The sequence below is a fragment of the Geotrypetes seraphini genome, chromosome 2, assembly GCF_902459505.1.
Source record: "Geotrypetes seraphini chromosome 2, aGeoSer1.1, whole genome shotgun sequence".
Lineage (NCBI taxonomy): Eukaryota > Metazoa > Chordata > Amphibia > Gymnophiona > Dermophiidae > Geotrypetes > Geotrypetes seraphini.
In genome coordinates this window covers 102,728,189-102,746,156 of record NC_047085.1, presented here as the reverse complement: position 1 = coordinate 102,746,156, position 17,968 = coordinate 102,728,189, and the positions used below count along the sequence as shown (strand labels likewise).

Here is a 17,968-nt window from a genome sequence, read left to right as displayed (position 1 = left end):
AAAACCACGGGCTTGCACTGGGGGAAAGGGTGGGAGAGTCAGGGGTATAGGAGTTTGGGGCAGGCAGAAGATTGGAGCTGTAGGAATTCAGGGCAGGCAGGAGTTCGGGGCAGGCAGGAGATTGGGGCAGGCGGGAGAGTCGGGGCTGAAAGCAGGAGTTTGGGGCAGAGAGCAGGGCGGCAGAAGACAGGGCAGTCGGAAAGGACCTGAGTGACTGGTCCTTAGCAGTCACTTGTTTGTGATCGGCCAGCCCAGTTGTTGTTGCAGGATTTCTGTTTGTGAATCGCTGCCTGCCATCATTTGAATGCCATTCCCCCTCATTTACATGCATGGATCGGAGGATGATCGGAACACAGGTTAGTGAATCGGGTCAGAGGGAAATCGGGTCACAAAGGGGCAGTGGCGTACCTAGGGGGGGGCGGGGGGGGCGGGCCGCCCCGGGTGCCAGCCCTAAGGGGGTGTTCCCGGCCTTGCCGTTCAGTCCCCCGCCACCCCCGAAGGACCGCTCGCCCCACTGACCTTCCTGCACCACCTGTGAAGCAGCCCGCAGCAGGATCGCGAAGTCAGCGTCAGCATCCCTGCGCTGCTTCCTGCGCCGCGATCCCGCCCCTCCTCTGACGTCAGAGGAGGGGCGGGACCGTGGCGCAGGAAGCAGCGCAGGGATCGCTGACGCTGACTTCGCGATCCTGCTGCGGCTGCTTCATAGGTGGTGCGGGGAGGCCAGGGGGGCGAGCGGTCCTTCGGGGTGGGTCGGGGCATCAGGCCTTCAGGGTGGGGCGGGCGGGCAGGCAAGCGATGCCTCTGACGTCGGAGAGGAAGTTGGTGCAGTACTAGAGGAGCGTACTGGAGGAGGAGATCTGGTTTTCTGATCTTCCCGTCTGCTGCACATAGAGGAACAGAGAAAGTCAGCTATGCAAGGTCTGCCCTGGAGAAGCCATCTTAGTGCCTCTGTATTTCACAGATTTAAAAAAGCAAAAACCCAGAAACTAAAGAGTTTCCTTATTTATATTCTTAGAAAACCAAGGGGCCTAAAGTTCACACACAAAAATCTATGCTGTACATGTAAATTTTCAAGGGGGAGGGGGTGACAGGCAGGCAGGCAGGCAGGCAGGCCTTCAAGGGGGGTCAGGCCTTCGGGGGGGGGGGGTGCAGACCTTCAAGGGGTGCAGGCCTTCAAGGGGGGCAGGCAGGCCTTCAGGGGGGTGCAGGCCTTCGGGGGGGGGTGTAGGCCTTTGGGGGGGTGCAGACCTTCAAGGGGGTGCAGGCCTTCAAGGGGGGGAACAGGCCTTCAAGGGGGGAAAGGCAGGCAGGCCTTCAAGGGGGGGGACAGGCCTACAAGGGGGGAGAAGCTACAAGGGGGTGGTACAAGCCTTCAAGTGGGGGACAGGCCTTCGGGGGGGGGGTGCAGACCTTCAAGGGAGTGCAGGCCTTCGAGGGAGGTGGTGCAGGCCTTCAAGGGGGTGCAGGCCTTCAAGGGGGGACAGGCCTTCAAGGGGGGAAAGGCAGGCAGGTAGGCCTTCAAGGGGGGACAGGCCTACAAGGGGGGGGGAGAAGCTACAAGGGGGTGGGACAGGCCTTCAAGTGGGGGACAGGCCTTCGGGGGGGTGCAGGCCTTCGGGGGGTGCAGACCTTCAAGGGGGGGACAGGCAGGCAGGCCTTCAAGGGGGGGACAGGCCTACAAGGGGAAGGGACAGGCCTTCAAGGGGGGTGCAGGCCTTCAAGGTGGGACAGGCAGACCTTTAAGGGGGGACAGGCCTTTGGGGGGGGACCATGATTTAGAAGTACACGGAGGGAAGGGGGTGTTCAAAGAGACATGCATATGCCAAACTTTGGGGGGGGGAAAGAAATAATGGGTCTGAAAATAGAGGAGAGGGAGAGAGATGATGGACCATGGGATTTAGGGAGGGAAGGAACAGAAAGGGAGAGAAATTGGACACAAGGGATGGTGTGGAGGAGGGATAGAGATACTGGATAGGAGGGTAATTAGGAAAAGAAAGGGAGAGATGGTGGACTCTGGGATGGTGGGGAAGGAGGGAGAGATGCCGGATGAAAGGGTATTTAAGAAAAGGTGGATCTGTGGAGGGAGATGAAAAAAAGGAAAGATACCAGACTTCCTGGGAAGGGAAGGGAAATGGAAAGGGAGGACAGAGTTGGCAGATGGATGGTTAGCATGCAGAAAGAAGGAGACCCTGGCAAGCAAGTTATCAGAAGAAAACCAGAGCCTTGGACCAACAAGATTTGAAATATAACCAGACAACAAAAGGTAGAAAAATTAATTTTATTTTCTGTTTTGTGATTATAACATGTCAGATTTGAAATGTGTATCCTGCCAGAGCTGGTGTTGGACTGCAAACGTGAGCTAGGATTTAACAGAAAGAGGAAAAGTCCTTTTTGTTTCTTTATTTTATTTACACCACAGCGCCAGTGTGGTTAGGAGAAGCCAAAGGGGGTGAAAAAGCTATAAAACCCACCAGGAGTTTTGAAAAAAATCACCCAACTGGGCAGGAAAATCGAATTGAAAAACCAATTCAATAGGGCTGAATCGAATCAAAATTTTTTTTTCCTGTATCTGGCAGCATTAGTTTGCGCTACTGTCTTAGACTTTAGGACCTGGGATTGGGGAGAGATGGCATCCTCAGTACTTTATAATGCAAGTGAAACGAGGATTTGGTCAGACTTTTGAAGGGTCTGCAGAAAAAAAATATTGTATAGGCCGGGGACATGAGACAGCAGGAAATGGGAACTTTTCTTCCTTCTATTTTTGTGAATGGAAAGGCTGAGGATGTCAGAGAGGTCAGTTAAAATATGTGCTTTATAAGAAAATATAATAATGTGTTTTATAAAGTTTATAGCATAGCTGGCCTACCCAATGAGGTGTTCCTAGTGGTGATGGTGGCAGCGTGTCAATGTGTTGAGAGGAAGAGGTGGTCTGGGAAATTCTGCTGAGCAAACTCCGGGCCCATTTCCACCCCCCAGTTAGTCCACTCCACTCAACTGATTCACACACTGAGTGGGTCTTTGGGTGTTGTTTTGGGATCTCTTCCAGTGGTTTATCTCCTTCTGGTCCAAGGAAGGAAACTTTGTTATCCTTAGCATTGACCTACAGAATATGTTTGTAACAGCGCTGCTTGTGTGGCATTAGGCTATGTAGTGATTGAAAGAAAAAAAACAGACCTTTGCACATTTTTGCACTATATGGTGGGTGTATGAGGAGATTCACATTTCCTGCACAGCTAAGTCCATGTGAAGTTACCTTGTGCTGTATTTGACATCTAGCAAGGTCTCTGTTTGAAAGGAAAGATCTAAACTTAAAAATGAAGTGGCCAGAAGTTATGGTAAAAGCAGATAGTGTAGCTGGTTTTAAGAAAGATTTGGACAAATTCCTGGAGGAAAAGTCCATAATCTGTTATTAAGACATGGGGGAAGTGTCTGCTTGCCCTGGATCGGTAGCATGGAATGTTGCTACTCTTTGGGTTTTGACCAGGTATTAGTGTCCTGGATTGGCTACCATGAGAATGGGCTACTGGGCATGATGGACCATTGGTCTGACCCAGTTAGGCTATTCTTATGTTATGTTCTCATCTGTAGGGGCCTTTGTTTTCACTTCTTATTTTAATGTATTTTTTTTCTGGGAACTTATCAGTGTTTTTTATAATGGGAACAAAAATGGAAGAGAATTAATGTGTGTGGAATGGGGGGGTAACTAATTTCTTCAGCTAAATAATTCAATCCACTTCAAACAGACATAGGAGAACTTGTGCACCATTCACACACCCTTCAACCAAAAACGTCAAAAGAAAAAAACTGTTCGACAACCTCCTAGCCATTCGAGCTGCAACACTCGACCCCCAACTCTACAACCAATTGATATCAACCACAGACTGCAAAACCTTCAAAAAGAAATAAAAACCCTTCTATTCAAAAAACACATAAAACCGAACTAACACAATCAGAACTGTCCCAAAGTATCACCTGCAACTACTCCATATGTACTTCTGATGTCATGACAATTCAGACATAATTTATGTTATGTTATGTTTGGAATAATGGTTACATATATGAGGTTCAATAAAAGAAAATTTTCACTGCCTGTTTCTATTCTGACCATTTATTCCATTTCATGGTTATTGCAAAAAAAAATAAAAATATTTTTTACATGGGGGGGGGGGGTCAAAAAATGATGGGCCCCGGGTGCCACATACCCTAGGTACGCCACTGCAAAGGGGTCATAACAGATCGGTACACAATCGGTTTGCTTAGTGAAACTAGCCCTAAGACTTTCTCACGCTCACACTTTGAGCTCTTTCTCTTAGTTACTGTGTCCTCAGTAGCAATGCACTTATCCTGATCCCTACCTTCATGAAAGGCAAGCCTCAGAAAGAAAAAGCCATGTCCTTTGTCTTCTCCCCTTGCCCTTTCCATTCTCTTTGTGTCTATAGTGGTCTGTGATTTTTAAACTATGCACATACTTAGAACCACTGAGTGGAGAGCACTTATCAGTTCTGAAAATTTGCACAGGTACCTGTTTTGTTATCTGGGTAAATTCCTTTGAAAATTATCTCTTTTTTTCCCTCCTCTCTGTCTACATGCTTTCAGAAGCACCAGAAAAAAAATCACTTGCCATGTTATGCTGTTGGGGATTTTTTCATTTCTAGAACAATATGGCATTTAAATCTTTTTAGATTTATAGTCCAGACATAGGGCTAGATTCACTAAGCAAACCGATCATGTACTGATCAGTTTGCGAACCCTTTGCGATCCGTTTTCCCTCCAACCCGATTCACTAACCTGTGTCCTGATCATCCTCCAACCCCACACATGCAAATGAGCGGGAATGGCATTCAAATGATGGCAGGCAGCGATTCACAAACAAAAACCCTGCAACACCGACTGGGCTGGACGATTACAAACAAGTGACTGCTGAAGACCAGTTGACTAGGTCCTTTATGACTGCCCTGCCTTCTGCCGCCCTGCTCTCTGCCCCGAACTCCTGCTTTCAGCCCCAATCTCCTGCCTGCTTCAACCTCCCGTCTGCCTCGACTTTCCCGCCTGCCCCAATCTCCTCCTGCCTGCCCCAAACTCCTGTCTGACCTGAACTCCTGCAGCCCTGACTCTCTCACCCTTCCCCACAGTGCAAGCCTGTGGTTTTAATCTGTGGGCTTAAAGCAGGTTAAAACCATGGGCTTGCAAAAAAAGTTAAAAACAGTTTAAAAAAAAATTCTCTGCTGGGCTCAGAGGGCCAGCGCATGCACAGACCATCTACAGATGGTCTGCGCATGCGTTGGGATCGCTATAGAACGATCCGGGAAAGCGGTTGGGGACATGGTTCCGATCGCCCTCATTTGCATGAGGGCGATTCGTGAATCAGCCCCCCGGACATGAATCGGATCGGATCCGATCCATGCCCTTAGTGAATCTAGCCTTTAGTGTGATGCATTTGTAATGAGTGAGACTTGGCATCTCTGGTAGCCCATATTAATGACAGATTTTATTAGGGTGTTATCTCTTGCAAAACACTATATTAGATGCCTGATTTACTAACTAACTTACTGACGCCTTTTTGTTTTATTAATTGGTGAAATTTGTATTGACTCGATATATTGACATTTTATATTGGGGGGATGCTTATGATGTCCTGTCATGTCTATGCTATATATGAAAATCATAGGGAAACAAGATTTTATGTATGTGATTTATAAGCGGTGTACAAATCTTTAAATAAATAAAATAAATAACAGGCATTAACTGAATGTTTTGTGGTAGATAATATTGATGTATCATAGTTGGTAGCAAATTATCAGCATCACCAATGTGCAATTTGTATTAGCCTATTTTAATATTAATGAGCTGATTTGCATGCATTTGTATGTGATAAATTTTAATAGTTTCATTACATTAATTTGCATTAATAGTGTATAGACTAACACACAGTCCAGTCAATATTCAGCCCATGGTGGCCGTGGGCAGAATTAATAAGGGATATTCAATGCCTGGCCATGTCCTGGCACCAGTACTGTATATTTGGGGCTAAAGCTAAATGTGCTGATTGTTGGATCTTATGCAGGTCCCAGCTGATATTCAGCTGGGAACCACATAAAGGAAATAGGTGTCCTCACCACCTCTGATTCTCCCTCCCTCCCCTATGATCCTGATCACTTTCCCTCCTACCCAATGACCTGAAGTCCCAACCAAGCTACATCCCATCCATTCCCACCCCATAGGTCTCTCTAGGCCTACTTTATATAGTCCTGATGATCTAGTGTTTTTTTATGGGTAGGAGCAATGCCCACTTGCTCCTGCCAGCCTTGGTTCCTTTTACAAAATGGCTATCACAACCTCTAGCCCTAGTGATCATCTTTTATTCTATTTCCTGAAGCCCAGAACATGACACTAACTGAGGAATTCGGGTAAAGTTCATAAACATATTCCTTCCTCATAGATGGATACCCATTTCCTCATTCTACATCATAGTCCACTGACCATGAGAACCCTTATCCCTGCAACAGTGCTACTGAATCTCTCCCCATCTCTTCCAACAGGAAGAACTTTTCTAATCCTGAACAGAAATCACTCGTTATATGTTCCTACTCCAAACCTCGCCTATAATTACACAGCTGCAAATAACTAAGTTATATTTATTCCCCATGGCATTGTTTTCAAGGGTGATGATGTGGAGGAACTAAAATAAATTTCAGTGAATCTGGAAAATATACTAAGCCAGACTGATAAGTTAAAAAGTGATAAATCACCTGGACCAGATGGTTTACATCCCAGGGTACTGAAAGAACTCAAACATGAAATTGCTAACCTGTTGCTGGTGATCTATAGCCTGTCACTAAAACCGTCTGTAGTACCTGAAGATTGGAAGGTGGCTAATGTTATGCCGATTTTTAAAAAGGGTTCCAGGGGAGATCTGGGAAATTACAGTCTGGTGAGCATGACTTCAGTGCCAGGCAAAATAATAGAAATAATTATAAAAATTAAAATTGTGGAACACGAAGACAAACTTAATTTAATGGGACAGAGTAAGCATTGGTACAGCCAGGCGAGATCTTGCCTCACCAATTTGCTTGACTTCTGTGTGAATGAACATATTGATAAAGATGAGCTGGTTGATGTAGTGTATGTAGATTTTCAGAAAGATTTAGATAAAGTTCCTAATGAGAGGCTCCTGAAAAAATTTAAGAGTAATGGGACAGGAGGTAGTGTTCAGTTGTGGATTAGGAATTAGTTATCAGATAGAAAACAGAGGGAAGGGTTAAATGTCTATTTTTCTCAGTGGAGGAAGGTAAATAGTGGAATGTCACAGGAATTTGTAGAGGAATAGGTGCTATTTAACTTATTTATAAATGATCTGGAAATTGGAACGAGTGAGGTGACTAAATTTACAGATGATACTAAACTGTTCAAAGTTGTTAAAACATGCAGATTGTGAAAATTGCAGGCAGACCTTAAGAACTTGGAAGACTGGGTGACCAAGTGGCAGATGAAATTTAATGTGGGCAAATATGAGGTTAAATCAAAAATTAAAGGCAAAATACATTTAATGGCTTTAATAGAAGTAACTGTGAGCAATTGAACATATCACTTTTCCACTTAGTCCCCATGTAAAAAGTGCATTTGTTGTATTGTTCAGCTAGTTTCTATATTCCTGCAGAGAAGTATTTCGGCTGCTCCTAAAACCAGGTGAGCACTGCTTCCTTTACTTCATCAGGCTTTCTCTTTGCTCTCTGGGCCACAGTGATGTACTTGTGTCTCGTAACCAGTGACAATTCTCTCCAGAATAGTCAGATCTTCTTCATGCCACCTCAGGAACTGGGTTACAACCTTCACACATTGTTGCTTGTGCAGATCAGTAAGCTGTTTGGGAACCCATAGTGCACAAACTTTCCTGTATCCCAGATCATCATGCATTATGGTAAATGCAGATCCATAGCTGGTATCCAAATTTGCAGCCAATTGAGACACCGTTGGTCTTCTCTAATCAATCATTCGCCCTGTCAATGTTCTCCTTTCTGCACGATGTTGATGGGTGATCGGTTACACCTGTTCTTCCTGTTTTAAATCTTTTTATCCACTCATAAACCTTTTGTTGATTCATGGTACTTTGTCCATACTGAGTCAATATCCAACGGTGAATTTCCACAGGTTTCACTCCCTCTGCTCAAAGAAAGCGCACTACTGCACGTTGTTCTTCGAAGGTGTGTGAACGAACTATCCAACAGGCAATGTAAGAATACATATGTTACATTTCATTAGCTCTCTTCTGGTTATTGTGTAATTTAACAATTGCCTTTAATTTTTGATTTGCCCTCATACAAAATGATGCACATTGAGCCGAATCGCCTAAATCATAGTTGCCACCTTGGGAGTCAGTGCCCCCGATGTGGTACTGGGCAGACTTACACGGTCTGTGTCCTGTAATTGGCAATTCTGCTTAGAACAGGCTGGGGATGGCTTTGGTGGAAACTCCAGTAATTTGGACCATGCAGACAGTGCTGGGCAGTCTTTTACAGTATGTATGTATCTCTTCCTTTAGGACAGCAGGGACACAAAGGCATACTACTAAAGGTGGGACTGGCTATAGTGGACCAAGTTCTCTGTGGGGAGAAACAACATCAACAATGTACATACAGTATGTATGTATAGTACAGTATGACAAGATGGTTTGGATAGGCTAAAGTGAGTTCCGACAGTACATCCAGTAGTTGGAATCTAAGAACAGTACTGGGAAGACTTCTACAGTCTATGGACTAGATTCACTAAGCCCACCGATCGTGTTTGCGATTGTGTACCGACCCGATTCACTAACCTTTGTGCTGATCATCCTCCAATCTGATCTGATCCACGCATGCAAATGAGGGGGGAACGGCATGCAAAATAGGAAGGATGCGATTCACAAAACAATTTCATGAACACAGGCTGGGCTGCCTGATCAAAAAACAAGCTGACTGCTGAGGACCAGTTGCTTGTGCAAAAACCCTGTTCTCTGTCCCGATTCTCCTGCTCTCTGCCTCGATTCTACTTCTCCTGCCATGATTCTGTTTCTCCTGCTCTCTGCCCCGACTCTGTGGTTTTAACCCACAGTGCAGCCCCGCTTTCAACCCGCGGGTTAAAACCATGGGCTCGCGAAAGTTTCCAGCGTTAAAAGAAAGCATGCTCAGACCATCCACAGGCAAAGAAGATGGTCTGTACATGCTCAAGGATCGCTCTCCAGCTATCCGTGCGATCGGTGGGGGGGGCATGCCTCCGATCACCCTCATTTGCATTGCTCCCATTTGTGAATCAGTCGGCCTCCCATGGATCAGGCAGGTTAGTGAATCTAGGCCTATATCCCAAAAATATCAAAGAAAATCAAAGATAATTTAATTATGAATTTATAATGCATGTGGCTGTTGGGAAGAGTGGGTGGACTATTCAGGTCTTTATCTGCTATATTATTATATTTGGATGTCCTTTTATTTTTATCATAGAAGTAATAGACAAGTTTAATACCATGGCAATAATTGATGGAAAGAAGGACCTTGTAAGTCTGACTGTGGATAATGTTTACCTGGAGTATGGAGTTATCTATGAATATGACAGCACTGCTGGAATAAAATGCCATGTGATGGAGAAGATGATTGAACCGAAAGGCTTTTTCAGTTTGACAGCACAGGTAGGCAGCACAAATGTTAGGCCTCTATTGTTTTATTGTGTTCCTTGCTTTGAAGATAACATCTTTTTTTTTTTTTTTTTGCAAACAAGCCACTAGGAATTTCCTTTCAAGCCTAGGGGCTCCTTTTATCAAGGTGCGCTACGGGGGTTAGCGCGTCGGACATTTCATCATGCGCTAACCCCTGCGGCAAGCCAAAAAACTAACGCCTCGTCAAAGGAGGCGTTAGCGACTAGCGTGGCAGGCGGTTTAACGCGCGGTATTCTGCGCATTAAACCCCTACCACGCCTTGATAAAAGGACCCCTAGGTGTTGTAGAATATTTGCATTCCTCTTGTTGCTGAGTACCTTGGCTTGTAATGAGTGAACGGATTGATTGTAGCAAAGAAAAAAAACCCAGTAATCAAACGATCAACATGAAAGCTCAAAAAACATGCCATCAGCTAAACAATGATCAATTCCCATAATTACTTCTCTGCCAATTCAGGGGCTTATGTACTGTTTCCATAAAAACAAAAGTGAACGCTTGTTTTGAAGATATACTGAAGAAAAATTTCAGTCAAGAAAAATGATGGATTCTTACAGATATTGGGCTTGATATTCAAAGCTAGTTAACTGGGTGGCAGATGTTGTCACCCAGCTAACTAGGGTGAGTCAGTGATTTTTAGTGTAATTATTTGGATATTGCCTATCTGGGTAGTCTAGGACAGCTAAGGTGAGCTGGAAGTTACCTTGTACGTCTGATATTTAGTACTGTTAATAGATAACTATATGGGCAGGTTAGGACAACAAAATGTAGAATGCCTTTCAATTAGTGGTATATAAAGGGCTCCTTTTATTAAGTTGCTATAGCATTTTTAGTGTGCGTAGAATTGCCATGTAGCACTAAACCCGTGCTACACGGCTAGAACTAACACCAGCTCAGTGCTGGCATTAGCATCTAGCATGTACGGCAAACCGCTATCACAGCTTAGTAAAAGGAGCCCAAAGTGTTATAAATAATAAGTAGATACCAGTGAAGAATTTTGGGTGTACTCAGATAATTTCTGGCAGATAGTGTATAACTGGATATTCTGACAGTTCCATGTTTAGATTGAAACGCTGTAAGTCAACATTTGACTTCAACATTAACCGCAATATTTATATCAAATCCCTTTCCTTTTCTCTTAAATATCAGGGGGACTGAATTAGAGGGCATTTTCCACTCCTCATTTCTAATAGCAGCATCTAAAAGCCTTATCAGTATAACAAGAAAAAGGTGGGAAGGGATAATACCCAGACCTCACGAACCTCGCATACCTCACGGATCTTAACTGAACGCTCTTAAAAATCTGAAGTCTGTGCCACTTTTTAGTCGCAGCATAGGTTATGGCTCTGACAGACTTCTGTGACACTTTAGCTCTGACGGATCCTAATGCTTTTCCCTCCCTATGCTGAGACTAAAAGTGGCATGGACCTCAGATTTGTAAGGATGTGCAGTTAAGATCTGTGAGGTCCGTGTTTTACCCCTTGCCGAAAAAGGGAGAAAGGAGTAGATATATATGGGACTTGTGCTGCCTGTTGCTGACTGAATATCAGCCCCAATGCCATTTTGCATTAACATACTAAGCTACTTTCACATGTATGGCTTTAGAATAATTCAAAATTGAAAAAAAACAACAACAACAATTTTGATTATAGTAATGCTTGAAACAATAAAATACTTGAGAATAATTTTCTTTAGAGTTCTAGGGGCTGATATTCAGAGCAATTTAAGTGTATGTACATAAATGTTTTCCCCACTCTTACGCCACCCAGACTCAGTCCATATGTTTGCCTACCTGCAAATTTTGGCAAATACTTACAGAATAGCACATAGGTAGAAAAATTGTCATTTAGGCCACACCTTCAAAAAGATATAAAAAGGATGGAGTCGGTCCAGAGGAAGGCTACTAAAATGGTATGTGGTCTTCATCATAAGGCTTATGGGGACAGACTTAAAGATCTCAATCTGTGTACTTTGGAGGAAAGGCGGGAGAAGGGAGATATGATAGAGACATTTACATACCTATGTAATGTAAATGCGCATGAGTTGAGTCTCTTTCATTTGAAAGGAAACTCTGCAATGAGAGGGCAAAGGATGAAGTTAAGAGGTGATAGGCTCTGGAGTAATCTAAGGAAATACTTTTTTACAGAAAGGGTGGTAGATGCATGGAACAGTCTCCCAGAAGAGGTGGTGGAGACAGAGATTGTGTCTGAATTCAAAAGGGCCTGGGATAGGCACGTGGGATCTCTCAGAGAGAGAAAGAGATAATAGTTATTGCGGTAGGGCAGACTAGATAGACCATTTGGCCTTTATCTGCCATCATGTTTCTATGTTTCTATTTCATACATACATATACATTAACATAAATACATAAGTTGCTGGACTGGGGCAAACTTAAGGTCCATCAAGCAAACACATGTGCCAAGTGAATGGAGTTGATGGTATGGTGAATAGCACTCTCACTAATATTGCAGTAAAGTCATCTTACAAAAGGAGACCCCTAGCTAACTGATGCTAAGAGTAAGCCACTATAGGGTAAATGGGCCAACCCTGATGAGTCAAGGGGGCAGGCCTCAGGAATGGAGTAGTTTAAATGCCCTGAGGCTGAATATATCAAGGAGGCCATAAGGAGGCAAGAAATCTCCCGCAGAGATCTTAAGGGCAAGGATCCTCACAGAGTGTTCTGGCTTAGGGTACAGTAACTGGTGGAGTCCCAGGGAAGAAGGATGGCCTAAGCACAGACCTTGTATGCTGAATGAGAAGAAGTCTGAGGCTTGTAAGAGAGAAGATTGCCAGGGTAGGCTCAAAACCATTTGGTACAGCAGAACCTCAATATTCGCGGGGGATAGGGGCAGAGCCGGCCCGCGAATATTGAAAAATTGCAGATAATTTTTAGGGCTAGCTCTGACCCACCCCTGCAAATAACCGAATCCCTGGGTACTGAAATCGCGGTTTCGGAAGGGGAACTGTATATCATTTTAAGCTATGATAGGTGTTAGAGATGACAAAAGAAATATTACTGTCTTAGGTGATATCAACACCTCAAAACATGCTTGTTTGCCTCCCTCAAGCCCCTACTAGCACCCAGGCTCTCCTCACTCTTGAAAAACATTAAGGCAATTCCAAGTCTATCATTATCCAGGCGAGATGTTGACATCTTTATCATTATCATTCCCTCCCTCTCCCCTGATGTTTAGAATATGAGGCCCAGATGTACTAAAGTCTCTGAATGTCTAACAAATGATGCAATACCAGTTTGACTGATTTAGTGACGACCTTAATTTGCTGACCCGATGTACACAATGGTTCACTGTGTGCTTATCCGTGCGTTCATACATTCTCTGACTCTGCTATGCAAAATATCTCCTCAGTGTTAAAATGAGGTAATTAATATTAAAACGAGCACTCCAATCGATGGCCTAACATCTCTAAAACATGCACTAAATTTAGCAATGGCTAATAACAACCCAAAAAAACTGACAAGTCGATAACTGTTACTGACAGGTTTGCCATATTTTTTCTTTTTTTTTAAATGGCCACAGATGCACAATATCTGCCCCATAAAAAAAAGCCATGCTGCCCCCTCCCCGATGATGGTCCTCCCCTCCGATGATGCCACAGAACATAAATAAAGAGAGGCAGGATGGATGCCCACTCCCTCCTGCTGCTGGGTGGCCCACCATAGAATTGATCCCCGAAGCCATGAGCCCCCTACGCCGCGAACCCCCTATGCAGCGAATCTCTTCCCCTTTCCCACCCCTGAACTTTGAAAAAAAAAAAAAATCAGTGGTAGTCCTCCCCATGGAAATGACCTCCCTCCATGACAAAACTCCCCTCCCCTTCCTCACTCCCTTTACTTAAAAAAAAATTGGTAGGAGGGATGCCCACTCCCTCCTACCTCAGTCCCCTAGCCTCTCCTGGCTCCCCCCAAACCCCTAACATGTCCCCATACTTTATCTGAAAAAGACAGCAGGAGGGATACTCAGCCCCTCCTGCCCACAGGCCCGCCTCTCCAAAATGGCAGACTTTCCCTTTCCCGGTGCAGATGACATTACCATATTGTTACCCTGCAAGGTTATCTCGAATGAATTGATTACTCAAATTTCCAATATTTTGGAAAAGGTAGAACTGTGGATGTTACAGGTTAGGTTGAAGCTTAATCCTGAAAAAACCCAAGATTTTTCTAGCTAGCCCTAATGATAAAATTCAGGAAACAATTATTCAATTGAAGGGTCAAAGCTTTGAGATAGTGCCATATTAAAAAAATTTGGGAATAACTTTGGATCGTAGCTTAATTTTTAGGAAGCATAAAGACTTGCTAATCAAAAAAAATTATGCAATATTCTGGAAATTGAGGACCATTAAGAAGCTTTTTGATATGGAGTCCTTTCGGTTGCTGGTCCAGTCTACTGTGTTGTCTACCTTGGATTGTTGTAATATTGTTTATTTAGGGTGGCCAAAAAAGACTATTAAGACTCCGATTAGTTCAGAATGCTGCAGTCTGTTTGATTTTCGGTCTTAAAAAATATGATCATGTTAGTCCTTTTTATGCTAGACTGCATTGGCTGCCATTTGGGGCCAGAGTGTTTTTTAAGTTTGGGTGTATTTGTTATAAATCACTTTTTGGATTATTACCCTCTTATTTGGTATCTTACTTAAAATTGTCTTATTCAATAAACTGTACCAGAAACTCAGGTATGTTCATCTTCCCTACCCCAAGGGCCTGTCGTTATAAGACTTTTTTGGACAGGACATTGGAGTATCAGGCAGGGAAGATGAACTCCTGGATGAGCCCGTTAATTGCTCAAGCCTATTCTTACTTTACATTTAGGAAATTATTAAAAACTTATCTATTTGATAAACAAGAATGCTGAGTTTTTTTTATTATTACGATGGTGTTATATACCGTATTTTCACTCATATACCGCGCACCCGTGTAAAATGCGCACACGGGTATAGCGCACGGGAAACAGTAATTTATGTAAATAAATTTTTATATACCGCACACACCTGTATACTGCGCATGCCGCCCCGACTCTCCCGTCGCCGCCCGACTCTCCTTTCACCTGCCCCAACTCTCTTCTCCCCCTTGAAGTCCTGTCCCCACCCTGAAAGCCTGATGCCCCCCCCCGACATCCGATTCACCCCCCCGCAGGACCGCTCGCACCCCCACCCCGAAGGACCGCTCGCACGCACTCGCACCTGCACCCGCACCCCCACCCCCACCCCGAAGGACCGCTCGCATGCACTCCCACCCGCACCCCCACCCCGAAGTACCGCTCGCACCCCCACAGCCTCCCGACCCCCCCCCACCCATCATGTAGAAGCTCCTACCGTTGTCCTGCTGCTTCCTCTTGGCGGTCCCGGCCCTTCTGTGAGCCCTGCGTCTGCGCTGCTTCCTCTTCCGGCGGTCCCGCCCTTTCTCTGACATCAGAGAAAGGGCGGACATCAGAGAAAGGGCGGGACCACCGGAAGAGGAAACAGCGCATACGCAGGGCTCACAGAAGTGCCGGGACCGCCAAGAGGAAGCAGCAGGACAATGGTAGGAGCTTCTACAAGATGGGGTCGGGGTCGGGCGGCTGTGGGGGTGTGAGCGGTCCTTCGGGGTGGGGGTGCAGGTGCGGGTGGGAGTGCGTGCGAGCAGTCCTTCGTGGTGGGGGTGCGGGTGCAGGTGCGAGTGCGTGTGAGCGGTCCTTCGGGGTGGGGGTGCGAGCGGTCCTGCGGGGGGGTGAATCGGACGTCGGGGGGGAGAACTATGTAAAAAAAAAGTTGTAAAACGCGCTCACGCGTATAACGCGCAAGGTTATGCACGGTTTGTAAAATCGTGTATAATGCGCGCGTTATATGCGTGAAAATACAGTAATTATTTTTAACCTATGTTTTAATGATTGCAACGAGTTGAAATAGCATCTTAGCTGTTGCTGCATTTGACTGATATATGTAGAAGTGTGTTTTTGAAATTGTATGTTCTGCTGAAATGTTTCAGTTTCTTTGTTGTGAACCACCTAGAACTGTTTGTGGGGCGGTATACAAGAAAATAAATTATTATTATTATCCTGGGATGCATGGGGAGGAACATAAGGTCCTGATTGGCCCAGATGCCTAAGGCCCCTCCCTCCAGCATCTGAGCCAATCAGGGCCTTAGACTCCTCTGGGCAGGGAGCCTAAGGCCTTGATTGGCTTAAATGCCCCTTGGGGGGGCCTTAAGCTTCTGAGCCAAGCAGAGCCTTAGGACACTCCCCGTACATCTCAGGATGCACCAGGAAGGGCAAGGCCCGCAATTTTGAAGAGGCGGGCCTAAGGGCCTAAGGTCTGGGCATCCCTCCTACTGTCTCTTGCAGATAAGGTACGAGGGAGGGGAGGGGGTATGGGGTGAGTTGGGGGAGCGTGTGGCTGAAGCAGGAGGGAGTGGGTATTCCTCCTGCTGATTTTTTTTAAGTATGGGAAGTAGAGAAGGGAAGGGGAGTCCTAGCATGGGGGATCGGCTCCGTGAGGGAGGCCACCCAGTAGCAGGAGGGAGTGGGCATCCCTCCTGCTGATTTTTTTTTTTTCAAAGTTCGGAGTTTGGGAAATGGAGGCGGTTCACAGCATGAAGGTTTGTGGCATCGGGGGTTGGTTCCACGGTGGGAAACCCGGCAGCAGCAGGGAGCAGGCAACCCTCCTGCCACTATTTTGTTTTTTTTGGGGGGGGCTGTAGGCTGCTTCGGAGCTTCCCTTGCCGGCTCTGTGCATATGTGAGTCGCTTTCTGAACAATCAATTGGATGGGATTATGGCTAATCTCTGCAAAACTCATTTTGCATGCAAACTTGTTGGAACATCGATTGCTTTTTTAAAATCGGCCAACAATTCAGCCCACAGCAACCCACACAGTCTTAACAACTGTTTTTAATGCACCCAAGCCTGAGTCAGCCTGCCTTTACACTCTTCACAGAAAGCCTGCTTCTTTCTGCTCCTATATAGGCTTCCTGTTTCAAACAGAAATTGTGTGGAAGGAGGTGAGGCTACATTGGGCCTTGTGTTTGCTGACTCTGACAGCTCCAGGGAGTCCTGTGGCTCAGTTGATCAGGGCAGTGAGAGCAGTTTGAGCCTGACAGAAGCGAGGAGCTGTGCCTAGCAATTGCTCTTCTGAGCAAGCACCGGACACAGTTCCTTCCCCCTTTTACCGGTGATTCTCCACACAAATAGCATGCAAATAATTTGCATGCTGTTGTGAACATCTCCAGTAAAGCAAAAAACAAACACTGCCACTATGGTATTTTTTTTTTTACTGTGGTGTCAGAGCTTTGTGCATCCTGCCCTCACAGTCCCAGCATGAGGGAAAAGATGGAGCAGTGAGACCTAATGATATGTCACTCCTTTGGTTGACTGAAGTGGACAGGATGAGGGTAGGTACTCTGAAAGAGTATCCTTATTTAGATTATTATTAGGGATTAAGCTTTGTTTTAGAGCCGAATACAGCCTGTCATTGAATTTTATGCGGCCAACAAGACCATTGGAAATATGCACAGAAAATGCCATTAACCAGAGTTCTGACAATGTAAATACCATATTTCTCAAATACAGTACTTTCAGAATAGCCACTCTAACAGTTTGTTTCCATAATTTGTAGTTATTTATACTTATTTGTAGTTATTTGTACTTATTAATCACAAAAGTTCTACGGAGCTCTGTGCATTTTCGGTTCCAACACTACCTTTTAATTTCAATGACTTCATTGTTTGTAACTCTGATTAACTGATGTGAACCGCCTAAAACTCCCTGGGTAAGGCGGTATACAAAAATGAAATTATTATTATTATTATTATATAAGGTTGCAGCCCACTAGGGATAGTACTGACATTCATGCAGCCCTCTGGGTCTAAAGGTTGCCCATCCCTGTTTCAGCATTTTCTGTGGGTATTCTTTCCAATCAAAAATAGAGATTTATTTACTTTAATCCTCCAGAATTACTGATAAATGAAAGACACATTAAATTCATACTTTCTACTTTTGACTTTGTGATTGCAGCTCCTGGAAGCGTTGGCTAAAAGTGATGAACAATTTGTACAAAATTGCAGCAGTCTCAGTTCTTTAAATGAAGTTATCCCTACTGATCTGCAAAGTACATTCGGTGTCATCTGTAGTGAGAAAATTGAGCATATTTACAGGAGAATATCTAGTTATCGAAAGGTAAGACTTCTAAAATGTCCTGCAGATTGTTCAGAAGTTGCTATTTAAAAATCTATCTATCTATAATACGAGGGGCCGCTGAAAAGTTCCCGGGCCAACCAACAAAGCTGGGGCTGTCT

At 44.9% G+C, this 17,968-nt stretch overlaps 1 protein-coding gene across 3 annotated transcripts in view; it reads left to right on the top strand.

Annotated features, from left to right (window-relative positions):
• PREX2 (phosphatidylinositol-3,4,5-trisphosphate dependent Rac exchange factor 2) overlaps positions 1-17,968 on the top strand; it is a 628,296-nt gene that overhangs the window by 323,543 nt on the left and 286,785 nt on the right. For all 3 annotated transcript variants that reach the window (XM_033933977.1, XM_033933976.1, XM_033933978.1), the window contains 2 exons: positions 9,474-9,658; positions 17,688-17,849. In XM_033933977.1, the coding sequence (XP_033789868.1) occupies positions 9,474-9,658; positions 17,688-17,849 (347 nt within the window). The remainder of the gene's footprint in view (positions 1-9,473; positions 9,659-17,687; positions 17,850-17,968) is intronic.